Source organism: Thamnophis sirtalis, unplaced genomic scaffold, assembly GCF_051295495.1.
Source record: "Thamnophis sirtalis isolate CommonGarterSnake01/CBP01778 unplaced genomic scaffold, rThaSir2_p1.2 scaffold_3, whole genome shotgun sequence".
NCBI classification, from domain to species: Eukaryota; Metazoa; Chordata; class Lepidosauria; order Squamata; family Natricidae; genus Thamnophis; species Thamnophis sirtalis.
In genome coordinates, this window is record NW_028261383.1 from 141,654,623 (window position 1) to 141,681,702 (window position 27,080).

General features: G+C 39.9%; 1 protein-coding gene across 1 annotated transcript; it reads right to left on the reverse strand.

Annotated features, from left to right (window-relative positions):
• Positions 1–5,772: 5,772 nt before the first annotated feature.
• PA2G4 (proliferation-associated 2G4) lies at positions 5,773–24,354 on the reverse strand. The gene is made up of 13 exons (XM_087710263.1): positions 24,075–24,354; positions 20,969–21,097; positions 19,147–19,252; positions 18,722–18,791; positions 16,892–16,984; positions 15,910–15,973; positions 13,755–13,833; positions 13,497–13,575; positions 11,776–11,909; positions 10,966–11,060; positions 10,146–10,273; positions 9,537–9,590; positions 5,773–8,686 (listed from the first exon to the last, which is right to left on the reverse strand). Exons 1-13 carry the CDS (start codon positions 24,160–24,162, stop codon positions 8,621–8,623), a joined length of 1,185 nt encoding a protein of 394 aa, XP_087566389.1. The 5' UTR covers positions 24,163–24,354; the 3' UTR covers positions 5,773–8,620.
• Between the last annotated feature and the right edge of the window lie 2,726 nt (positions 24,355–27,080).

The window sequence follows — 27,080 nt, forward strand, 5'->3', positions numbered from 1 at the left end:
CCACGGTTTCTCACAAATGACACACAGGCTTTGAAATCATTAATATCCATAATTGTACTATAGATCAAACTTTTTAAGGAAAACTCAATGTAACATCGGCTTAGGTCAATTATACTGCATTTGACTTCAGATCACTTATGCAGTCTGTTTTCTAGTGCTAACTTACCATCACTCTTTTACAGTGGATATTACTTCCAGAGATATCAGAAATCTATTTACCAGAACCAATTACTATAATGATTTGTTTTTAATACATGCACTGTGTAGGTTTCTGTATCTTGTATGACTTTAAGCCACAAGGTTATCTTGTAAGGAGGACAGCCAATAAATTTATAAATACTATACACATTAAAATTAATCAGGCCACTGGAACAAGCAATAAAGCATATTTTTCAAGTTTTCTAGTTATACCACTTTTGAAGAGAGTATCTGTTCTGCAATGAATAATCACAAACTCATTTGATCTTAGAAAAAAATATGGGACAGATTTCATAGTTTCCAGAAAGAGAAGCCTGCTTCCTCTATTTTAGTATAGTATAAAAATACCCAACGAACATACATGTAGAGCTGAAAGTTATGACTTTTTTTAATGAAGAAATGGTTATTCTAAGCAGAATGCCTTTCCTTCAAAAGCATCTTTTAAAAATCTGAACACCAGAACTGTTATCGTACTCTATTATACAATTATCACAACTCAAAACATCAGCTGCATTATGTAGAATGGTTTACCAAACTAAGAAATACACCATGAAATTAGAAAACCATAAATGAATTTTTCCAAAGTGAAATTGAAATCATTAGTGTCCCATAATTTTGAAAATTTTTACTGAAAAATCAACATTAGAAAGAAAAAACATGTAGAATTCCCCCAAAAAGGGGTTTTTATTTGATACAGTTGCTACATCAAGCCACCAAGGACAAGATCAGTCCAGAATAGTAAAGCTCAGGGATGCCATCCTCAAAGGATCACTGCTCCCAGGCTTGAAGATGGAATCAGGAGTCTTCTAGCAGCAGCAAAGAGAAGGCATTATCTGGAAGTCGGTTTGCCAAGGCTCCACCCTTCCATGCTGTTTTGCAGCTTCAGTAGCACTGTGAATGATGTCTACTTGGACCTCTGCCTCATCTTTCTCCTTTTACGCTTCAGTCTAGAAAAAATAATATTAACTGAAAATCCTAAAGTAATATCACTATTTAATAGTTTAAACTAAGACTCAGGGCATTTCTGTCAAAACACAAGATGCTTGCAAAAATAGAACTTTGAAGACAGCATATAGGATGACTAAATTGAGATATAGAACTTATTTAGATCTCCAGATCCATTTCTGGAGCAAGTTAAGACTGAACATTTCAGGAGACATCAAACAGAAATTCCAATAACCATTATTGCAATATTTAGTTTAATAATTGCTATTTTTCTTCTAATAGAAACTTCCACAGCATAGAAAAAAAGCAAATCCATTATAAATTTCCAGATCAACATGTACAGGTTTGATGATTACTGATTCAGTTTTCTTGGTAGCATTACTGGTGGTTTCCCAGAAATTCTCAGATAGTCCAGCCAATCCAAATCAGCCAATGTCAGCCAGCTGGGGCAGTCACTATCTTTATATTATTTATATAAATAAATATCCATGAAGTAATAACAGGAGATACAAAGATACATGGCAATTTTTATTTTTACCTATTCAAGAAACTTATGCTCCTATGAAATATTTAAAGCATTAAAAAAATCAAACTAATCCTAACCCCTTAAAGCCTCCCATCTATAGAAACAGATACATTAATAAACATTGCATGAAATATACTTGGGCACATTCTGCTTCTTTATGTTATCAAGTCTTAAAACTCCTGAATTTATTAAACAAAGATGTCCATTTGTTGGCCCCTGAAATGTTCAGGCTTAAGCTTTTAACCTGTGCAGACATATTGAATATATTATTCATTTAAAACAGTACAGTAACAAGAAACTGGATACAATAGGCACTACAGACACTAGTTTTGAAGTAACCTGTTTCTCGAATGTTGCTTTTAGCAGTCCCCAAACTCTTAACCATTTCTTACTGTTATCAATTCAAGATTAGACCTTGCAATTCTAGTTATATTTCTGCTATCAATTTGACAAAAGTTTCACATTTGGATGCACAATAGTAAGAATCTCCGCTTCAAGGTAGTCAGTTGCAATCCCAGGTACCAAAGAATATGAATTTGCATAAAGATAGGTTCATAGTTCAAGTCACCTAGTTTCTAAGATCAACCATGAGCTTTGACATACTACTACTTAATTTTAAACAAGCCACGAATAAAAATGTCTTATCAGAGATTGGTTAAGAACATCTAATAGTCTTTTAGAGCAAGCAAACACAATAAAATAAAAACATGCTTACATACCTGCGCATTCGCTTCTTTCGCCACTAAAAATTGTGGGAGGGGGAAAAAAATCACATTAGAATTTCTGATTACACCATTGATACAAAGTAATACATTGTTACACATTTAAAATTATATTTTGCAAAATTTCATCAAGGTGTAAATCAATTGATAATTGTAGAAATGAGTAAAAAGCTGCAAAAGTTCTTCAGCATGAAAATGAATTCTGCATTTAAATCAATATGGTGTATATAGAATATTACCCAATACATCTATACATTTAGGTAAAGTATCTACAAAACCTCTTCAGCACTGCATGCTACTGCGGAGCAAGAGTTACTTATATACATAATAACTATTCAGAAGTTAGTGATCAATAAATAATATATGCTTCATCAGAAGCGAGGCCCACAGAGTTCAACAGGGCTATTATCAAAGGATTTGATGGGAAGATATTTAAACTAAAAACTGAACATCTCCATTTAAATGAAAGCTTTTTCAGACGAGTTCCCATGTTTAAAGTATTACTTAGACCGCTTTAAAAAACCTCCCATGCGTCACTGTCATTCCTCCATGCTACATACGACACGCTCCCTTTTTAAAATAAAGTAATCGAGGCTTCAGCCCCGAGTTTAGCATAGAGGCTCAAAATAGCTTTATTCCGCCAGAGCCATTCGACCATTATTTTCAGTTTGTTTCAAACCGTCCCTCCGTCACCTAACATGTAGGCCCTCGCTTACTTCTTGGCCACCCATCGAAAGGAGTGTTGAAGCAAAAAAACTCAAATCCGACATACATTTTCGGGCTCGAGACACAACTTACCTTAGCTCTCATAGTGGGGCGAGGCCCCTGGGGTCACTCCCTAGAAACAGACGGCCAGGCTACGGATGGATGGCAACGGATGAACGAGACCGCGCCAACTACCTCCAAGCCCCTCACAAACAAAATGGCGCCGTCACCAAACAGCAGAAAGGCCTCGGTAAACCGTCGCTTGCTATTTATAGTTTGCTTTGTGAGAGGGCGGAGCGAGGTAAGTACGTGCATGCCGCGTTGCAAGATGGGAAATGTAGTTCGCATCCGTAAAGGCACTTGGGGATTTTTTTCTGCATTTTCCGGTTAGGTCTGTATCGTTTGCCGCCATTTTGAATTTAAAGTAACTTTTACTCGAATTCTTATAGCCGAGCACACTTCATTCCGGGAAAACAGCTTATGATTAAAAGTGAACAAATAGAGCAGAATGAACTTTTCTTCCAGCAATGAATTGCTATGCATCCAGCACAATCTGCCCCTACATGTGTACAGAAGGTACTTCCTGAAATTCTTCGCCAATTTACATACCTACTTAATCTTATAAATCATTACTGCCCTGCACAATAATGAACCATGTTTTTTTTAATGAACCATGTTGTTTTTTTAATTTGCAACCCTTACATTTTATAAAGTATAGTATTTAACTAAAGAGAGGGATTATTTACTAAATTAATATATGGTCTCATTTCATGACTCTTGGTGGATTAGCAACCCCCATAAGATACTCGGACCTAAAACGTACTAATTCAATATTTACCAAACTACAGTCTTGGGACTTAAGAAAGCTGAGTACCTAAGAACAGATAGGGCTGTTATTTTATACAGGAGAATTGCCCATACTGTTGACAAGAGAAGATCAGGAGGTATCAAAATTGTTTTAAACCTTGATAAATATTACACTCAAAAAAAAAAAAAACTTCACTAAACACTAGCGTTAAACTATACATTCACAATAGCATCCTGTAGAGTGACTAATAACAGAATTAGAAGGGCTCTTGGGGGTCTTTTAGTCCAATCCTCTGCTGAAGCAGGAGACCCTACATCATTCCAGACAAGTGATTGTCCAGTCTCTTCTTAAAAGCCTCCAGTGATGAAGTGCCCACAACTTCTGAAGGAAACTCCTTCCACTGATTAATTGGTTTCACTTTTAGGAATGTTCTTAGTTTTAGATTGCTTCTTTTCTTGATTAGTTTCCATCCATTGTTTCTTGTCCTGCCTTCTGATGCTTTGGAGAATAATTCAAAGAATAAGAAAGACCATTGCTACCCTGTTACTACCCTGTTTTTTAAATGGGAATGCTATTTAAGAGATACATGGTTCTAATGTCAACACAATACCTCAGCAATGGTATTGGCTAATGGAGCTGGCGTTCAAGTAAACAAGAGCCCTAGGGAAGACAGTAATATGGCAGATCTATCATCATGATCATCTCATCATCCACACTGACTAAACTCAGTGGGTTATTTTGTTTCTCCCCTAGACCTAGGAGGTTGACAAGCAAAGTAGAGAGGGCTGTAGGAAGGTTGCCTTCACTGCCTGTTTCAGATATTTGATACAATACTGTGCTTCAGGATCCAGGCCTGAATAGGGCCATACTACTTGCTCCAGCCTCAATGCAATCTAGTGCTGAGCTAGTGGGGAGCTTGTAAGCTGCATCAATGCAGATGTCAGCTATTAACTGAACTTGCTATTCTAAATGCATAGTAATGATTTTGGTATTTGTACCCTGCCTTTTCTCAGATATAAGAGTCTCTCCTGAACACAATTGGTTGGGCTGACCGAGGGATCCAATAACCTGCTTAATTCCATGGGTAATTAGAAACTTGCCCCTGACCATGGTGACTTGCCCACTAGAGTTATGACCAAGATAGACTCAGGTAGAACCACACATATCCCCATTTCCATTTTGCACAATTTCTCAGCTGCAATGAGTTCCTTATCCATAAAACTTCTAAATACTGTAAACACAATAGCTTATTTACTAAGCATCTCTGCAATCCTACTCAAATTGAATATTTGTTCCTTACTTTTACAAGTGGTTAATTATATTGAATTAGCTCAATTTTGGGGAGAGGTTCACAGATCACACTAAAACAAATGATAACTCATGGGCTGGGTTCTCGTAGGAAAGCATGATTTGTTTTGTTTGAGGGTGCAAATGAAACAAATGAGATCTTTCAAATCACATCACAAGTCATGGTTCAACCTGGAATCAGAATCCAGATATCGAACATATATTGCAGTATTAAATACTTAGAATCTGAATTTAAATCACTACTAACTTACGAAGCTTACTGGGAAAATGGGTTCACATGCTATATTATGGCTTAAAGTAGCTTAAAGAGTTAACAAAACTCTGAAACCCAAACTACAATGTGAATCCAGTCAATAACTAAATCAGTTATGTCACAGGGTTATTGCAAAGATGAATCAGAGGGAGGAAATATTACCTTGTGAAAAGAGAGAAATATAATAACTAAAGCCTAGCGGCCCCATTGATTTTAGGCCATCTAAAAAAGCTCAACATTAAGATACAGCATCCGCCTTGTACAATCAGAGATGGAAAGGAGCAAATAAATAACATAGCACATTGGGTTGAAGCCCAATTACAATGAAGTGCTTTATTGAAATCTACATTTCTAGTACAGGGCAGTCAAAAAGAGCTTGAAAATATTATTACTAAACCTAGTGATCATAACACTGATATTCAAGACAGACACAGTAAGGTTGGCTGATAACCCAAAACAAAATTCATGTTGGGAGCTTCCCAATTTCCTGTATAGAAACAAGTCAGTAATTAAATTACATTCTATTCAAGACTCATAAAGGCACTTCAAAAGTTAGAAACAGATTCCCAACAGAGGTCTTCATTCGACCTGCATTAAAACCAAATTGAACAGCTCTATGGTGCATTGAATTCAACTGTGCTGTGAAGCCCTTTGGTTGGAATTGTGAAAAATAAAAGACCAGCAGGAACAATACAAGCTGTCAAAGAAATAGGCTGTTTCCTTATACATTGGCAGTTATTAGAAGTTGGAAGTAGCCACTTACCAATAAATTTGTGTAATTAACTGGTAAGTCATCATGTGTGATTTTGTGCACTACAACACTTAACCAAATTTATAGCATAGGACTAAAATGATTTCTTTCCATTAGTTAAGTTAAAGTTGGCATTGCTTTTTCTAGGATTAGTAACTATTGAGCAGTTAGTTGATCTAATGTTGGAAATGTAAGATGTATTGAGCTCTATTGTTGATGTATGAAAAAATGTATGGTCAGGACCAAGAATTTTGTTGCAAACAGAATTAGCCAAAACAAAGAAAAACTGTACTTAATGCCAGAATTAAATGTTTTCTTCCTAAAAAATGGGGGGAGGGGGAAAGCAAGCAAAATATCAGAAGAGGAAACTTTTTAAATAGAAGGAAAATAAGCTTATTTTCTTAAATGCATTGTAGAATGAATCAAGCATAATGCTTGAGTAAGAAACCTAGCATTACACATCTTCAGATGTTCAAAAATGGGAAGAATCTGGTAGGTAGTAATAGTTAAGAGTAATCAACTCTTCGTGTTTTCAGTTACTTAAGTGCATAAAAGCAGACATTTCTTCAAGTATATTTCAAATGTCAGACTCCTCCACCCCTTCAACATAGCAGACCCATTAATCTATCCATGGGTATCACTAATCAATTTTATTTGAAAAAAAAACAGTTACAGAACAGTTTGTGGGAATTTTCTTCAAAAATTTCCAACTGCATTTTTTTTAAACCAAGGGATACAATTGCTTTATAGTTTTTCAAAAGAAAGATGAAAAATTAAATAAACTGCAACCTTAGTGGTTTATAAACTGGTAATGTGGCTGAACTATAAAGGAAGGGAAATAAGAAAACATTACTTATAAATGCTCCCTGCAAGGAACAAACGGTATTCTCCCACCCCATCCCACCTCCCTTAAATTCATGGTTCACAATTGGGAGCAGTTTAGAATTAAATTGGCAGTTCATTGCAAGTCTTGTGCATGATCCCCTCCAAGCTCATTACTTCTGTATGATTCAATCTCCACTCAACATATTCCCCATTGTACTTTCCAAAATCAGCATTGAAAGTGATCCTTACAACAAAGCAGGCAAGCACTCTAGAAACTTAAGTAGAAGTTTACACATACTGACAAAAGGGGGGGGGGGGAAGAAACCAGAAAAAAGACACATCTAAAATTCCTTTGATGGTCTTAAACTTTGGTAGTAACTGAGACTGCTAAATGCTAAAGTCCAGGTATACTGGACAGAAGGGTATATTGCCTGCCATTCAGCACAAAACAGTTTTATAGAAATCCATTCAGCTACATAAGGGTGTAGACAAGAACCTGGTTTGGAATAACATAGAAAAAAAAGCATCCCACACAATCATATACAATTGAAATGGACAATTTAGAAAGACATACTATAAAAAGAGATTCTCACAAATGGAGTCAATTTCAGGTTCAACCAATTCTGTAGCATACCATTCATTCATGTAAAAACTATAGAGAGGAATTCTTCTGAAAAATCCTGTTTCATATATCATCACGTACATCAATACAATGAAAGGTTTTAGTAATGAAAAGGCAAATGTGTGTAGGATAAGTAAATGCAAATGCACAAAAAATGTTTTAAAAAAACATCAAAGAGCTCCCATTAAATCAGATTTTATTACTTCTGGAGCCTGGAAAATATTTTACTAGGTGGTTAATTAACCTATTTTTGTTCTGGGATGAGAATTGAAACCAACAGTAGTATATAACCAAATGAAAAATAATTCTGTAGACACACAATGACGCTGCCTAGAGGAACAGAATAATCTTCAAAGAGCCTGTCTGCAAAAATTAAAATATCTTGTTGGGGTTTGTAAAAAAAGACACCCCTCCTTAGTAACTTAAGAAACATCCTAGACGTTTAAGAGGGGAAAACTGCCTAAACATTGAAAAAAGCAGTGACGTGCAAGTTATACTAGTTGCATGTAATACAATTCTAAAGTCAGGAACTGAGTTTTTGCATGTATAATTAATTGCAAAGATGTCGAAGGATTTTTCAGAAGAGTTAAAGTACCTTTAAGAGGGAAAGAGAGAGAGAGATGGAGCCAGAAAGAAAGCTCCCGCTCTTGCTGAGAACTGCATTTGCTCACTTCTAAGGAGCACAAGTAGTATCAAAGGCTAGAAAGAGTGAATGTAGACTGTTTTTTTACTCCTGATTTTATTATTTCACACATTTAAAAGTATTCTGAAGTGGCCAAGAGACTCCTCCCTTAGTGGCCAAGTCAATCTCAGCTGGTTGCACGTTGTGGGAAGTCCAGGCTGTTTGTCCTGTGGTCCTATGAGACAAATAGCCAATGAAGGGATGTTCGTTTCTCCTGTTAGAGGGGGGCATATGAGAGAAAGAATCAGGTGTGAGGCAGAGGAAAGCGGAACCATTCAGTCGCCAGCCTCATTGTCTTCTGCTGTTTCCCCTGTTGTGGCATTCTCCGCATTCTTGGAGGCCTGAATAAACAAAGAGAGAGTCAACTGTATGAAGTTTAAAGCAGTTCTGCCTTTGGTGAGATCCAAAGATGTGAGTTATTCTATGTACATGGGAGACTGTGTCACACACTCAGGTAGATATCACGTCAAGCTGGACTCTGGTGGATTACAGGTCTGCATCCATGTTTTCCTGCCATGATATGGAAATGGATTGCCTCTTCTGGAATTCTTCATAGTGTTAGCCTACGGTTGAGATTTCCTTTCGATCTTTCAAACTATCTTAGCTTTTTGGTGCTCAGCCAAGGGTCAGCAACTGCTGATGGAAAGCCCCAATCCATCTACAGTTGGAAATCCTCTTTGTGCAACTGGTCCTACCACTTTATACTTCTGCAAATCCAAGTATATTAAAACTTATCTAATGAGATCATTTCTTTTCAACTATACCTCCTAGAACAGGGGTGTCAAACTCATGTCGTCAAGGCAGCATCACGTAATGTATCATGACTTTCCCCCCTTTGCTAAATTGGGCGTGGCCAGTGCGTGACACATCAGGCCTGCAGGCCATGAGTCTAACAGCCCTGTCCCAGAATCAAGTATAGTTAATTTGCCAGAGGTTATTAAATGATTATACCTCATTTATCCTGGAGTTAGCAAGCTTTCCCAATCTTCCAAGTCACTTGACTCAATTAGGTCTACAGAACTAGGCAACATTATATAACATAACACTGTATGGATTACATATTACACTTAACAATCTACTCAGAGGCAGAAGCTCTGGTAAGAATGATCCAAGGCATAATAATATTTGAGTTGTCACTACTTGCAGGAGCTCAACCGAGTTACATCATCATGCATCCCAGAGCCAAGTTACCTTCTTTTTCTTCTTTTTTTGGGCTTTACGGCTTGTTGAGCTTTGTAGGAGTGCCTACAAAAAGAGGAAAAAATATCTGGAGTGAAGATACCTAATAGGTTATTCTGGTTTGTTCTAAGACAACAAAGAAATTCCTGTCAGCCCTATAGGAATGTAACCAGCCCTAGAATGTTTAACACTTGGAATCACAAGGAGCAAGGCCACAGGACCCTTGGAGTCAGCGGCTTCAATTTTCACCTATTTGCAGAGAATTATTGGATAGTAGACATGACTAGAAAAACCTGGAAGAGTCAGTGGATATCTCTTTTTTTAATGGTTATATAATTCACAATATAAACTAACTTAAGACAGGAAAAATGTTTAATTTTAATTCAAAACAATTTTCACCAGTCTCGGTGAATTCGGCATAGTGGCACAGATATGCCTACTGATCTGAATTTATGAAATTTGGATATGTTACACATGTTAAATAAGTGCGGGAGAATAATGAATATTTATAGCATGGTGTTTTTACCGCCAGAATAGGAAATTCAAACCATTCCCTTCGCTACAACAAATTTTGTTCTTGTGACTTTGATTCTTACAGGAGCACAGTAGTTGTTAACTGACCTTCAGATCGGCATCTTGAACTTCAAATTCTGATTTGTAGAGTTCAGGCTCAAAGGGGCCACTGGTTATTCTCATGGGGCCGTTGGGCATTAAAAGCACCGTGAACTTAAACTGTGCCACAAACTCTCCTAGTCAGAGGGAGGGGAGTAGAGAATTGACAACAGAGCAAGACAAGCAACCATTAGCAACAAGGTGAACGCACAGCAAGAAAACAAAATGCACCAAAAGATCACATTACTTTCGTTCTGCCCCATCTCTTCCCACAAGGAAAATGAATCGGTTCCATGCCTCTAAAGTTTGATCAATTCAAGGCAGCATTTTGTGCAGGTTTCTATCTGAGCAGCACTTTTCTTGTCTGCTTATTGGCCCGAGATATCATTGCCCCTGAGCCAAAAGCCACAAACCTGGCTGGCAAATGCTCAATTATAACTTGCAACTACCATGAATTCCTCCCCTTCCGCCACGGTCGTAAGTTCTATCACTGGTATTATTATCTCAGGCTTAAGATGCCCTTTTGCTTTAAAATGTGCCAAGCCTTGCTGAACTATGGAAACAAGCCTCTTCCAATTTTGCCAAGGAAGGGAAGTCCTGCAGTTACACCGGATTTCAGGGCTCTCACAAATTAGAGACCACCACCCCCTTTTCCTATTTTTCAAAGCAGCTTGGTCAGTGATTAGGGATCCTGGAAGGTTCCAGGAACACCTGAAAGGCCAATGGTTTCTCATCCTGCATTGCAATGCTTAGCAACTGCCTCTGGAAGGAAACTGTCTAGCCTGATGCAAGACCAAAATAGCTCTGACATTCAGCAGCAAGTATTCACCTTCTTTCTCATAGAGGACATTAAAGGGCTGGAGCAGCTCATGTTTGGCACATTCTACTACACCCATCCTCGCCTTCTTTTCATCCTCAAATGCCCTATGGGAAACAGAAGAACAGATTCAGAATCCAACCATTCATCTTTCGGGGTTTTCTGATTACTCAACAATTATGTTAGTCTTTTCAGGAAAATAAGCTGGCTCCAAACTGCAAAGAATCCTGCATCTATCCAAGTAAACAACTTGGCACCAGCCACAGGATTCAGCTCCAAAGGAAGCTTACCTTCTCTAGCCTTTATGACAGCAAATTTGATTTGGACGCTGCCTGAGAGTGAAAGACATAGCATCAAATTGTCTCTCCACGTCACTAAAAAAAGACCCGGGAAGTTTTCATACCAGCCAGAAAGAGGACTGAATAAAGTACTAGACTCCTTCATAACTTGTAAGGAGCTTTGTTCATAATTGCATTAAGTCACAATGTAGTTTATTTATTTTGGCATATTGTGCCAATGTCCTCAATCAGTTTGTTGATTCATGATTACACAACTCCAGTTTAGTAAACCGAGCACACCTAGTTAGTGTACTTCCCTTATACAATCTCTTATATTCCTTCAGCTGTTGTGCTGTTATGCTGCTTAACCACAAGCTAGCCTCATCAACCTTCATATCCCTGAGCTATGCAATATAAAAAAACTGCCTTTTACAATATAACTTACTATTTTGTTTTGGATTAAGTAGAAACTATTCAATGGCAAGAATTGTTCAACGGTTGAGTAGTCAAGGGGAAGGCCTGCTATTGAGAGTTACATACAAACCTGAGAGTGAAAGGCATAGCATCAAATCGTCTCTCCACCTCACTAAAAAAGGCACGGGAAGTTTTCATTTTCAAACCATACTGTTTGGAAGGGTCCCTTTTGTAAATGGTAGTTCTTTGCCCAGCATCCTTGGCCTAAAAACAAACAAGGGTAATTCATAACAGTTCCAGCAACACAGTCTCAGGTTTACTCTTGGGAGGGCAACCATATGGCAAGAGAGGAGGAAAAAAAAATCCCAACCTTTCTGAAATGCAATTTTGATTTTATAGAATCATTCCCAATGTAAGTGAATTTCCCAGCTTATTCATTTAGAATAGTAGACCTAACTGGTATGTAAAACATACAAATAACAATTTGTGAACTCGGCAGAGATCTTTCCCGCCAAAATTAGTTTTAGCCGGTATTTCAATTGGCTAATCCTCATGCAGGCCTTGATTGACACACAATCCAATGTGAGCCTCAAGCTCATGCTTGAAGACAATGAGGGTCATGAAGTATTGCTATTAAAAACTTGGATTGAATTGCCTCCATTTTTTGCAACATGTTAGGTATAGATTTGTGCACCACAAGCTCAGTATGTTGTCCCCCAAAAGTATGATTGCAAGGAAACACAATTATTTCAATTTTCTTCTCTTCCGTTCAGTCATGTTACATTCTAAGAGACTGCCAGGACACGTCCCTGCAGTTTTCTTGGCAAGATATTTGAAAAATGATTTGCCGGTGCCTCTGTGATTTCTACGCTGGTTGGCAAATCAAATTACAGCATTGAACATTTTGTGTGAGATGAAGTAATCCCAGATACTGAAACATTTAACACAATGTAGTTAAAGGATTTTTTTGCTCAGTCTGATTGCTGTTCAGTTTCTCTTCATAAAGGTCATCTGCACCTAATTTTGTGAATATGGCATTTGTTTAATTAATTTCTAATTTTTCTTCCCTGCAATAAGTATTTAAGGCTTGTGGTCTGTTGAAGATCAATTTGTTTCAGAAATGAATGGCTGTATCATCAGCATAAACCAAAACAGATACTGGGCAGAAAATTCACTTTTTCTTAGAGCTTGAATTAGGGAGTGGATATAAAAGATTAAATTTAAAACAGGCCAGGATGCAGCCTCTTCTTAGAATAGAAATTGCAGCCAAAAAAAATCCTGTTTGCTGTGAGTGCAAAAAGACAGTGATCTATAAGTATTTAATATTTTTCACCATAATGAATCAGAAGCTGCTTGCAAATTACAAAAGTGGCATAAAGGGAATCTTGAGAACCAAAGAATTATTCTTCTACCATATGACTTAGAATAATACTTTGATCTATTGTTGTTCAACTTGTTCTGAAGTTTCTGGTTCTTCAGCCAAATTTGCTATTCTAGCCAATCAGTGTGTTTCTCATGCAGATGTATAGCAACCACGTCATGAGTAACATTTAAATATTGTATGGAAATATGGCAGGATCAAATTTATTGCCTTTCTTGAAACACTGGGACTATATAACAGAATAGCACAGTCTTTGAGCATCTGAATATCCTGGTCAATACATCAGGAGGGAGTCCAACACAGAAACCAACCACTCTGTTAACTTTCATTAATTCAGCAGGAATTAGCAACTTGTGGATTTTCCAAGACATTAGGCCAAGCAAGCCAGTCAGGAATATATATTATTATATTATATGAGGTTGGGTGTCTTTGGAATATCCACTTACAGGTAAGCTATAAAAAAGACTTACTTTTCCTTCTCCAGTGCTGATAAGAACATCAATGGCATATACTTCATGAACCTCAAACTCTGCTTTTTCATGGTCCTTTCTGGATAAGGAATAAACATATAAAGACCATTTCCATCCAAATAGGGTGTGGAAAGTTGCAGAATAATACACGAATTGAAAATCATGTATTCCATTTCATTTCCCATCAACATTCATTTAAACAAATACCCGCAAATCATTCTCAAAACGGGTGAGCATCAGTTTTAAATTGTATCATACCTTTGTTGGTCTGTAGGGTTCTGGATGATGGTCTTCTCTCCATCTATCACATGCTGTTTTAGCTGGTGTGATAGCATCCCTAACAAGAAAAGAGCTTATGTTAGTATTGATATTGTAAGGGAGCAGTGGTGGGTTGCAGGCGGTATGCCCCGGTACGAGCGTACCGGAGTCTGCCCGGAGCACCGGATACCGCTCCAGTAAAGTGCTCCGGAGGGCCCACCCGAGCCTGTCCAGAGCACTGGATACTGTCCCGGTAAGGTGCTCCCGAGCTCCTTACCGGTCTTTTAAGTCTTTGGCGCTTCTGCACACGGTGCATACAGCGCCTGCGTGACGCTCTATTGAGCAACTGGAGCATCACAGATGTGTGTGTGTGTGTGTGCTGCGCCCATCCATGTGGACGACGCTGGGCATACCGGTTGGAACGGGATCCAGAACCCACCACTGTAAGGGAGGCTTACATGATACGATCCTGTGTTTTGAAATAAAAACTAATACCAGAAATACATTTTTGCTTAAATGTCTGGCTATACTCATTATCAAATCAAAGCTGATGCAGGAAAATGCGATATTGTTGCTACTGGTAGTTGGCAGTAAAATTCTTTGAAATTATTCAGAGGTCATCTTTACATTCCATTGCCCTAAATAATGATACACAACTCAAGTCTAATGCTGTTACGAAGGCAGCCACAGCCTCTATGATGTGACATTTGCACATCTGTTAAGTTAAGATTGTCTTAACTTCTCCCTATTCTCCCAATCTCCAGGTGCTTCACACATCCTAATGTTTTCACCCTTTTTCTACTCCTATTCAATAATATTTTATACCACATTTTTGTTCTCTTGCATTGTTTTTCATCCCAAGGTTTTGCACTTTCATGTTGCTTGTGTCACCTTCATCCCATTTATGTAGCATTTTTGTGAAGTAAACACAATTGCACTGTGTTCATTTTTAACATGGTCCTTCTATATGCATTGCATGGTAATAGGAATCTGCAGCTGACTGTATTCACTAATGCAATGAGTGCATTTCTAAACATGTTACAGGTGGTTCTTGGATTATGATCCCGCATTCAGCCACTGTTCAAAGTTACCACTCAGCAAGTTAATCCTCTACTTACAACAGTATTGAAGCCTGCCCATCCCTGGTTTCTCTTATGCAGTCATTAAGTGGAGTACCTCAGGTATGAAGAAAATTCTGGAAGACCTAGTGCAGGTGCAACCCACCTGCCCCGAGCCTCCCAAGGCCTCCCCCGCTCCGTAAGTCACCCCATGCTCTGCTTCCTTCTCCACAGGGGCCCTGCGGGGAACATTAGTTGTGGCTGCTCCCAAAATGGTGTCTGCTTTTGGGACAGCCACACAGCCTGTGAGGATGCTGAGGGGCAGAGCGACCTGTTGTCCTTTCTCAACACGATCTCCACAACTTTGTAGGAAGGTTGCATGGCGCAGTGGCTTCTTCCAAAAGATTTATAATAAAAGGTAAATAGACTGATCGGTAATGGGGGTGGGGAGGATGTTGTGAGACCCAGAAGAATGGGAAGAAGCCTTTGGGAAGGAAAGCCAGCTGATCTGTCAGGCAGCTTCCCTAAGTATGTGGTGCCATCCTGGAAGCAGGCTCCATTTTGGAGTGGCAACAATTCTTTGCAGCCACTCCCAAAATGAGGCCTGCTTCCAGGATGGCACTATATGGTCTCTGTACTATATAATATAGGGAGACAGCATAGTTGAATGGTTGCTTCCCAAAGGAGATTTACAGTAAGCGGCCAGTTCCATGACAGGGGGGTGGGGAGGAGGGTGTGAGACCCAGAGAGGTGGGAAGCAGGCCCAAGGCCTGAGGGAATACAGCTAGGCAGAAAGAGGAGCATGGTACATCTCAGTGTGTGGGAACCCGGAGTAGGTCAATGTAAGCTGGGGACATGCTGCAGGGCTTGGCTGAGCTAGGCCTCCCCCCACAAGGCCCCATGTACTCCAGTTAATGACCTATACAGTCATTTAACAACTGCAATCGGGAGAGCAGGGCTTGAGGTCATTAAGCAAGGCAATCACAAAGACTGTTACAACTTATGACCATAATGGGCAAGCTCCATTACAGTCATTAAGTCAAGAACCACCTGTATTGTTCTGCACCAACTTCACTCTTCATCCAGCCAACTCTTACCTTCAATTGGTGTGCAGTTAAACGAATGAGCAATCTTGTTCCAGGCATCCGTTACTTGTGAATTCTGTTAAGAATATGGACACCATTCAAATAGGACTATATAATGCAATTAAAAACTGTGCCTAATAGCCTATTTCCTATTTCACTCTTTAAAGAAATGTATGACATAGGATGTGAATTTATAATGTTCATTAAAGCACAGGTGATTTTTTTTAGTTCCTCATTGAAAACTGCAAAAGATACCTATGCTTGAAGGACCAGCAGAGAGGCATTACATTTGTGCGAGGTCATAAAGGTCCAATCAATTACAAAGGGTGCATGGCCTAACACTATAATATGAATTCCAAAGCTGTAACACAAAAGTTGTTCTATATTCTAAGAGAAGGAAAAAAGCTTCCAATTTAAGAGCCAGATGCTAAAGGGAAAAGCTAAGCTTATAAAAACCTAGGACAGTGATGGCAAACCTTTTTTGGCTGCCATGCCAAAAGCGGAGGGAGCACCGGGGGGGGGGGGGGGACACCCATGCTATGTGCACAACCCCCTCAGGGTGCGTGCATGCGCGCAATCAGCGACAAACCCCCCCTTTCCCGTGGTTTTTTCACCTTCCTCATACTCCAGAGGCTCTCTAGGAGCCTGGGAAGGGCGAAAATAGCCCTCCCCCACCGGAAGCCTCAGGAGCTTCCCTAAAGCCTCCGGAGGGCAAAAAAACGGACCTACAGGGAACCCAGAAGTTCGGGAATGGTGACTTCCGGTTTGTCCATAGGGCCAATTTTCAACCTCCAGAGCCTTCAGGCTTCCCTGAAGGCTCCAGAGGTCGAAAATCGGCCCTACGAGCAAACCGGAAGTGACGTTTCAAGTCACATTTCAAGTCAAGTTTCTTATTTGTATATTCAGAATTATTTCAAGCTTGAACGGGAGCTGGAAAATCTTGGCCACTTTCCTCAAACTGCCACAGTCCATGTGAAAAGCTGCCTCTCCTTACCTGGTTTCCTGGCTTGACCAAGCGCAGGGCAGCTTCAGCACAGAGGTGAGCGGCTTTTATGACATCAGCTTTGCGACCCGTCACTGGAGTTTCCTGAAACGGGGAGAGAAAATAATAGAGAAGCATCCGTTTTAAAAGTGAAAAAAAGAGAACATTTTAGTTGACATGTAAGAAAAACTTATCAGATTTAAACATTCTGTTTAAGATATAACCTGGTTAAAAGTGATTTTTTTCCCCTTACTTTCATGACTATATGAAACTTTATTTTCATTAGGTTTAGATGCTTTGCCACATAAGACCTGCAAGACATTTGTGGTCCACGAGATATTATTTTCCCCAGTATCCTTCTGATGCCAGATAAATACTTCCTATGATTCAAAAATTTTAACTGCCAACAAACAGAAATAATAATCCATATGGCCATTATTCTTTATTAGACTGATTTAATTATTTCATTGAGTCCACTAGAGTTGGATGACTGTAATAAATTCGAACGAATGAATGAATTCAGAGATGTCCTATTGCTATATCTGCAGCAACTTACTGGAAGAACAAGACACCTTAATGTAACACAGCATGACTCATGCTTAATTTTTTATTATTCATTACCATCTGTGGTTCTAATAATTTTGATATCTTTTTTTCCCCTGACTGCCTTGGTCAAACTGAATAGGTCAAATCCTTCAAAAAGCTGTGAATAATATCTGATCAATCAATATAGCTGTTTGCTTTTTTGGGCAGTGATAGAGATCAACATTATACACAGATTCAACCGCTCCCATTAATAGAGGCAGCCACTGGCAGATGATAAATTCACTCAGCATAAACATTTCCGATAAGAAGTGTCACTAGGAGCAAATTGCTTGAATAAAAACCTTAAGTATGGACATTTAGCAAAAGAGAACCTGAAAGCCATGGTTTCATATGCCTACAACATGGTTTATACAGTCAAACTTAAGCCAGCTTGATCTCAGATCATGTTTATGAAGTACCTTTCCAAAATACCTAGGGGGCTAGATGTAGGGGAAACTAGCTGAGCCAGGGGGAAAGAGTCAAAAGGGGACTTAGTCTAGAAACCCTTACATGTTCTGTGCTTGACTTTGATTTTGATACATTTCTTTTTGTCCTTTGGTTTATACTTGATCTTGGCTTCATTCCCTGCCTCTTTAGCAGCCTCTTCTAACCCACTGCCAAAAAGCAAGACAAGAGAGGGCAGCTGATGTCTTAGGTCTTTAAGAGCATTCATTGCCGATAGATAACCTAAAGCACCACTGTGTTCTTTGCCTTTCTAATTATATTTTAGATTCCTTTTCCGCTAAGTGACGTTGACCTTGGTCTTCTCCTGTGGAACTGGGGTTTAGCTTTCCCTAGCAAGCCTGTCAACCTCCTTTTCCTGACAACAGGGTTAGTAATTGGGTTATTGTTTTCCCCAAGATCCCTCCATGGGTTCACGGGTCACCCCAAACTCCCTTGTGTCTGCCAGAGTTTGTGGCTGTTGTCCACGCCATCCCTCTGCCATGTTCATCCTGGCCTTCTCTGACTTCTTCCTCTCTGGCCTGCACATAGGCCTCCCCTTTTCTGTTGCTGCTTCCCAGGCTAAGGTGGCTCAGCCCTTTTGAAAGGCCATCTCTCATTCCTTTCCTGGACAGACTCTTTAAAAAAGAGACACCTGAGAGAAAGGCAAGGACATTTCCACTGCTGTGTCCATCTGTACGGAACGCCAGCCCAAGTTCTTTCTACTTAGGGATGCCGTTTATATAAATTCCCTCTACCGGAACAAATCCACTTTGACTCTTTGTGATTTCTCAAAGCTGCATGCAAATCACTTACTTTCGATGCCTCAATGACAAAGGTATGTGCTACATTTGCTATGAAGCCATCCACATGGACTCCCAAGTCACTGCAACACAAAGAGGGGAAAAGCTTTAAAATGTTTTTTAAGATGAGAAACAAGGATGATTCTTGTGACATTCTAAGGTTTAAATTTTGTATGTAGAAGTTACTTGTCCTCAGGGTCTCAAACATACTATAGTAAAACCTCTGGCAGCTAAACCAACGATTTGGTAAGCAGGGGCACAGCCAACTAACTTTATTCTGCCTCTGTCATGGGAAACCCACATTATGTCAATAGCAGTCCTGCACAGTATGTCAGTGATACATTTCTGAATCTCATAGAGAGGCTCATCTTGTGTAGCTCAGTTCAGTAAATGAATTAAGTAAAAAACTAGCAAAAAAAAATAATCAAAGGCACTTACATTTTTATTAAATCACCATCTTTAAGGATGTAATCCTGGTCACTCTTCAAGGGCGAGAAGTGACAGACACAGTTATTTACTGATATACTTGTGGGAAAGGCAATACCTACACAAAAAAGGGAGTAGCAGTGAGTTCACACTAGTCCTATAACATCTCCCAACTTGAAATATATTAGTTGACTGTACAAATTTTATCACATTACTATTAGAGACTTGGTTTTGCTTATCCATGTTTAAATCAAGACAGAAATAAATGGAGTCCTACTCTGGATCTTCATATAATTCAGAAACTTTATCTGCCCCACAAACTGCTGTTTGAATTATTATTTTTCTGCTGACACTGTGAGCATACAGTATTTACTAAAGCTGCACAAACTTGTCTTGTAACAACAGCTTCTTTGGCTTGGTCAGTGTTTAGAGACAGACACTTTAAGGTGTAACCATGAATAGCTGAATTAACTATTTTTTCAGACTCTTTCCAAAAATTACAATGCATGTGATGAAGCTACCTCTCAGTCAAGAGGTGAAGGCGAATTCAGCCACTCTACTGCTGTAATCTTATTGCGCGATCAGTTGGAAATAAATCCTATTTTGTTCAATATCATGGCCTTCCAAGTGTTCATTGGTTTGAAACATTAGAATATATTATTCTCTGGAACCAAAGAAAAGTCATTCAAGATACTGACTTAAATCAGGAACCCCATTTCCGATTACTTCCTAATACATAGGCCAGATAATACCATTAAGCTTTAAATAAGCTTACATTCTTTGCCTCTAAGACTCACATTCATGTTACTTTAAAATCCACATTGATGTGGTTTGGTTTTCATACGTGAGTATAATTCAAGGTGTTGCTTATCACCTTTAAAGCCCTTCATGTCTTAAGATCTAGGTATCTCCAGGACTGTCAACTTCCATTGGTCTTTGCACTTCCACCAAAATTTGGAAGATCCCTTCCTGCATGGAATGTCACCTTCCAGGAAGAAGTTACAAATCTTTGGGAAATTTCTGAACAATGCCGGTCTTTAAGATGGCATTTCCTCAAAGATTACATCAGTGCCTGATCTGTGTTTCATATTCGTCAATTTGAGATAAAATAAGGTTCTTTTGCTTCAGAGACTGCTCTGCCTATTTTAAGGAGAGATATTGCATACGGGGATTTAAAAGAAAAAGAAAGCCAAAGTTGAGAGATTTCCTTTACAACAACGTGCACCTGTATCAGTAACAGCAATATGGCAAGTTGTGAAAGGTGAGTAAAGAGAGGCCAGTTGCTTACATGGCCATTGGAACATTAAGGAGGGCTATACGTTGTACATAAGCTCCCACTATCACCACGAGGCCAGCAGGGATGGCAAATGAGGAAAAGTAGGATGAAAAGGAAAGTCAGAAAGATCAAGGGAGGTCCATCGATTTGAAGTGATTTGTAAGAAACCCCCAGTATATGATTTGTTTCTAGTTTGAAGCAAAAAGGCCCTACCATTGTTCTTTTTGTGCACACTTCTATCTTGAGCCAAATGTGCCTTTTCCTGGGCACTGCACATCAGCTGTAGAAGGCAGCCATGCAAATCTAAGAAAAGTGGTTGCATGCATCGCTCCACATCACACTTTACCCTTCAGTTCTACAGCCTAGTAACTAGTACAAACCCCCAAAAAGAAAGTTAAGAGATGGAAATCTGGGTAGGCTTTCCTGGTAACACTAAATACTTTGGCTATATTCCCTTAATTCCAACATCAACACCTCTACATACTTTAATGCACAAAATAATAGAATTTAAATAGGGAACAATTGATATGTTTAAAAAATATTGTAGCTGCATAATACCTTTCTTTATATCTTTCTCTTTCTTAAAGATTTTGCCAGTTTCTTCCATGATCATGACATCTCCTTTCTCACATACGCTGAGGACAGACACTCCAGATTTAGCTGCCTCTACCACAGTACGCAAGACACCTGGAGTTCAACAGAAAAATACAAATTAATGTTAACAGATTTTAAAATTTCACAGAATTTTGAGACACCAAATTGGGGGAAAGATGCCCCTAAGTGCACTTTCAGTAGTTGTTTTATTTTTCATCCACCTCATTATCAGCAGCATACAGTCTGCTTGGAAAAAAAAATTTTCTTTCCTTCTAACTGAACGATACTGGTCCACATATTCAGGACATCTTTAATTAATATTTAAGCATCCATCCTATTTTTAAAAAGCGCCACTGACATCAATAGAACTTCCTTCAGCCCAAACCTGATTAGGATACAATTCAAAAAGACAAAGAAAACCCATGTTGTCTTTCTGAAAATTATAACAGCCATCTCTGATTGTCTGATTGTCTCATCAGCAAATAGCCAATGAATTATTTTTACTTACACATTATTTATCTTTACACTGCAACTCTGTGGCCATGATTTCCCCCTACTTTCTTTCACTTGAGGAAAAATTAGTTTTCCAACTTTGAGCGTTCTGTTCAATAATTAACTTTACATGGGTTATGTCAGATCTTGGACAATAGAACATTCTGTCACTTCAAAAATGCAGCATAATGCTATTCTGAAATGCACTGTAATTCCAACAGAATTTTGGTAATAGCAGTCCCAAGGCACATTGAAAGCCACAAAATGTAATATACAATGCCATTAACACTACATGATAAGACTGCATAATATAATTTTAACATTTGAATTCAGATTTGACAGTATGTCCACATCAACTGCCCATTCAATATGTATCAAATTCTATCTTAATTAGTATGCATTGAATTAAGAGAACCTAGCTATGTCAAAGCATTGTAAAAACTTTTTAAAAATGTTTTCAGCACTCTGAATTAAACATGCATAGGGATGGTGAAATCTTTAAGAACTCACTCTAACCCATTATGGTAGTTTTTCCAGTCTGGCAATCTTTCTGCCCTCAAGAAACTCCGCACCCAATTTAAACTTACACAGTTTTGAGGGCCTTTGTAGTTGTGTGAATTTAAGAAGCATCTTAGTAGCTGCATAGGTTCTTAGGAGCTGCAGTAAGATTAGTGCATGAAATTCCATACATGCCCAATTATAAAAACCCAATAGACTGCTACAAGAGGAAAATCCCTTCTTCTAAACCTAGCAATTTTCCACTAGTCTCTCCCAGTAGGCAAGTAATTTATTTTTTGCAGGTTAGTTAATTGTTGGGTGCTTATTTCCATTAAAATAAGACCCCTATTAAATAAATGTTTCAACAACATCTAGCAATAAGAACACATAATTATTTTATGTAAAACACAAGAGAATCCAAACTGAACACATTTGATAGTACATTTTATACTTGGTAGTAAAAACTAATGCCAGATACATATTTTTTGTGATCATCCAAATTATTTTAGGTGATCAATAAATATAGGTTAATACCTAATTTAAAACAATGTAGGTGATCTCAATTGGCTGTATAAATACTATTCATCCTTTTTAGTGAAGTTATGATCTATTTTATGTTACTCCAATATAAAAAGGAAAGGACAGCTAACCCCACCTCCCATTAAAAAAAATATGATTGAGAAATAAGACTAAGCTCTCTCTGTCTCTCTTACTGTGTGAGCAAATGTAAAGCTAACATCTGCAGCTAAAGCCTTCCATCCTTTCTTGAGATTTTTGAATGTTTCCTAGTAACATTTGCTATGGTGCATCTGCACCAAGCAGTTATGCGAAAGTGGACCAAGTCTGAAGCTTTTGCTCTCTCGCCAGAGCAAAAAATACATTTAAAAGGAGAAAAAAAAAACGGTAAGCAGGATGTATCTCTAATTAAACAAGCCAGGTATTTGATTACTCAATCTATCCCTGCCTGTTTGTTCGCACTATAAAAACCACCGGGGCTGGGGAGGGAGGGGGTGGACAACTCAAGTGTGCTATATATACATACTTGGTTTGCTAAAAGGGAAAGTCTCCAGCTCCCCAAACAGAGGCATAAGTTATGGCTGAGCTGTAATAAAAGACTTCCCTTTGCCGATCTCCGCGCCGGCCTAATGATCGACTTCCTAGAATACGGTTTGTGTGTGGCTGTGTTTTAAGGTGATCTGATCCGAAGCAGACATTCTTCCTTAAACAAAAGGGCGGGGGGGAACCTGGGAGGCCGCCAGGACGTCGGAGGAGAGCGAAGGAGAGGAGAGAGAAGCGAGCGCCAGCAGCAGCAGCACATGGCAAGTCCCAGACCATGTGCCTTGCAGTTCTCGGAGGTCGGCGTCTCCATTCAGCAACCTCCCCCGGTGGGGGGGGGGATGAGATCGAGGATCCTCCCCCCACCAAAGAATCCGCCCCCCTAATAAAGGACGGATATCATTCCCCTTTTTAACAGTATTACCAAAGGAGTCGAGGTTAAGCAAGCGAAAGTCCCTCTTTTGCCCCCCCCCCTCCAACCCAAGGGTGATTAATTCAAGTAAAACTATTACATTTCCCTTCCAGGTGGTTTTTTGTTTTGGGGAGGTTACCCCCCCCAAAAAAAAGAACATAAAGATGTGTGTGTGCGTGTGTACATATACATACATACATACATACATACATACATACATACATACATAGTACACAGGAGAGAGAGCGAGGCAGCTGGACTCTCCTGGAAAATCGCCCCAAGAGGTTGTGTGTGTGTGTGTGTGTGTGTGTGTGTGTGTGTGTGTGTGTGTTAGTCCTAGATGGGACAGCTACAAAAATGGGTCTCTTTCTCTCCCCCCCCCCCCCACGATCCAGCAAAGACTCCCCAGCCCGACTTCCACCCGGTTTCTTCCCGTCCTGCCGGGCAAGATACGCCCCCGGGACTCCCGCGGTCTCTTCCCCACCTTCCCTTCTCTGTCACCCCCGCCATCCGCCGCCGCCTGCCCTGCCACGGTCCCTGGCGCTCCCCTGACAGCTGGGGGACGCCCCTCCACCCCCGTCCCAGCCTCCCCCGGCGCCGGCCCATACTCACGGTTGGCGATCTCTCCCCCCATCTTGTACTTGTTCACCACCACGTCTTCCGCGATCGTCAGCTCGGCCGCTTCTTCCTCGCCCGACATGGTCGGACCGAGCCGCGCCGCCGCCGCCTCCTCCTCTCGCCTCAAGCGCTTTCCCTCTCCACGCTCCGCGGAGGAGGAGGAGGAAGAGGTGGCGGTATTGGCGGTGGTGGTAGTGGTAGTGGTGGCTGCCGCGCTCGCCGACGCCGCCGACACCGCCTCGCCTCACCAAGACAGGCTGGAAGAGAGCGAGCGCGCGGGCTTTGCGCAGGGCACGCTGGGAAGCGAGTCTAGTCGCTCTCTCGGCGGCCAAGAACTACAACTCCCGTCGGGCCCAGGACGGAGCAAGTTTGGCGAGGCACGTCGGGAAAAAACGGAGCCCTCTTCGGGTTTTTTTTTTCTGAACTAGCGCCTCTTAATGGCCGGGGAGGAGATTTGCAGGCGTGCTCTTCTTCCCCTTTGGTTCTCTGACGTTTCTCCTGATTGCCCGACTTTTCTCTTTATTTTGGCGACTGGCCGCTGCTTTGCCATGGCGTTTGGTGAGCTCTTTTTTTGCTCTGGGAGTTAACCCAGGAATGCCGTTCCCTTGGTCGTGTAATCACATAAATTGTTTCAACTCCTACCCTCAAAACGACACTATAGAGCACTGCAAACCAAGACAACTAGACACAAGAACAGTTTTTTTCCCGAACGCCATCCTCTGCTGAACAACTAATTCCCTCAACACTGTCAAACCATTCACTAAGGCTGCATTATTATCACTATTAGGTTTCTCATCGTTCCTATCACCCATTTCCTCTCACTTATGACTGCAAGACTGCAACTTTGTGGCTTGTATCCTTACAATTTATATTGATATTGTTTTCTGATTGCTTATTTGTACCCTATGAATATCATTAGGTGTTATACCTTATGATTCTTGAAAAATTTATCTTGTCTTTTTATGCACAGTGAAGGCATATGCACCAAAGACAAATTCTTTGTGTGTCCAATAACACTTGGCCAATAAAGAATTCTATTCTAATCTCCAAATGTGAATACCAATTAAAAATTCCATAAACACGCTTACAAACTTGCCTTGAAGTTGTGCGAAAGAATCACCCTTTTGCTTTTATTTGACTGCTTTAAAAACAAAAAGAGGGAGACTGATGTATCAAGAAAGGGAGAAACTTAGCATCATCCTTATTTTGACCTACTCAAATGCCCGAATTACACTCGACATCTCTACGTCAGGTCGGGAAGAGTACTTTTTCAAAAGCTCAGCTTAACATTGGTTGTGTTAATTGGGAGCATAGGATGTGTAATGAAGGACCAATCTAGATATAGAAATGTTAATAAAAATTGGATTTAATGTAAATAAATATAAAAAATATAAATTAGTAGGATATATTTTTAAAAATAAATTAATATAAATTTTTGAATTCTGCTAGGGAGGTGCAACGCTTGTTCAACGTGGAAAAATAACACGAGGAAACAAAAAGATTCTGTGATGAATGCCGGCTCTCCGTTGAGGAAGCAACCTTGCTTTAAAAAAGCTTCCATTGAAGCTGACGGGAAATCGGGGGGAAAGGGGTGAAGAACGATGCTGTTGACAAGACAGGCTACCCTGACACAATGCTAGAGATAGACAGCCTAATGCCTTCCATGTGTTGTGAACTGTAGTTTTCATAATCCTTTGCTATTGGGCCTGTTGGGGGTAGGTCAGAAACATCAGGAAGGCTCCAGGAGGCCTTTTCCTGACTTGATAATAGCCTGAGCTAAGCCCAGCAATAGTTCCGCTCCATAGCTGTGGAAACTCTCATGCCATGAGATGGGAACAAAGACTACCTCATGCCACCTTTAAATCCAACTTTCTAACAGTGCAGATTTAAATTGAACAGGGCACACAGGGACAATTACCCCCCAAAAATGGCAATGAGAGTCAGCATCATAGTTAAGGGTATAAAAAGCTATGTCTTGCTCCTTTCCCTTGGTGCTGTAGGCATGTACTTATTTCTGAGGCTGATGATACCTGCCTTGAGCAGGGTAGCCCGGCAGGTAGGCTGCTGGGTACAGAGAAACAAAAATCAAATAGGAGCAGCCCCATGGCCTCTGCTGCATTCATGATACCTGTTGAATGACCAAGTGCTTGTATATTGTTGGTGCCACATTACCCCCCCCCCCCAAAATGAACAAGGCTTGGACAGAACAGGTAAGTGCAATTTATGCCAAAGCAAAGATTGCACATTCCCATGCTTTTTGACCACTTTGGGTTGAGGAACCCTCCATAGCATAGACTAGACATCAGGAAGGATGGGATGAGCAGCCTCAGTCTCCTTCTCCAGGAATTCCTAGATGTCATTGGCTTGGACTGCTGGGGTCACTTGTGTTAAAGGCAATCAGGATGCTATTGTGAAAGGGATGTGAAACTTTTCCAGGCTTTTGAATGGGAAACAGCTTGAGCAAAAAATAAGTTTGGTTACCCCTTGGCTTGCTATCACCGGCTGGGTTCACAAACTGTATTAAGTTGCCTAGTTTGTCTAGCTTTGACTCTACAGATTAAATGACACTAACCACTGCAGCTTGTAAACCATGGCTTATGGCATGACTGAACTCAGATTTTGTGGCTTAAACCACTAAGGCAAATCATGCTGTCCTGTAATATACAGATCTAGCCTTCTCAATCCATTTGCCTCTTTTTAAAGCTCTGCTATTGGCAGAAGTCAATACTTTTTTTCTCTCAAATGCAAATTGCAGTGATGAGGAACACTGTCTTTCATTGCTTAGTGTAAAAAACAGTCTTTGTTCTGCAGAAACTCTCCCCCCCCAAGAGGGAGGGCATCATGCCTGTCAAGCATCAAATGTCCACACCTAACTTCTCAGCTCATTATTACTCAGATGACATAGAGGAAGGATATCAATCGTTGAAATACATTATCGTGAGGAGTGTTAAACAAAATTACCTCAGCCATCAGCTATTAATTTTCATCAACAGACACAGA

Coding starts and splice junctions, on each gene's coding strand:
- PA2G4 (XM_087710263.1), bottom strand. CDS start 24,162: ATGTCGGGCGAGGAAGAAGCGGCCGAGCTGACGATCGCGGAAGACGTG. Junction 13,576..13,754: donor AACCCTACAGACCAACAAAG/GTATGATACAAT, acceptor TTCCTTATCCAG/AAAGGACCATGAAAAAGCAG. Junction 11,061..11,775: donor GCTATGCCTTTCACTCTCAG/GTTTGTATGTAA, acceptor TGTTTCCCATAG/GGCATTTGAGGATGAAAAGA.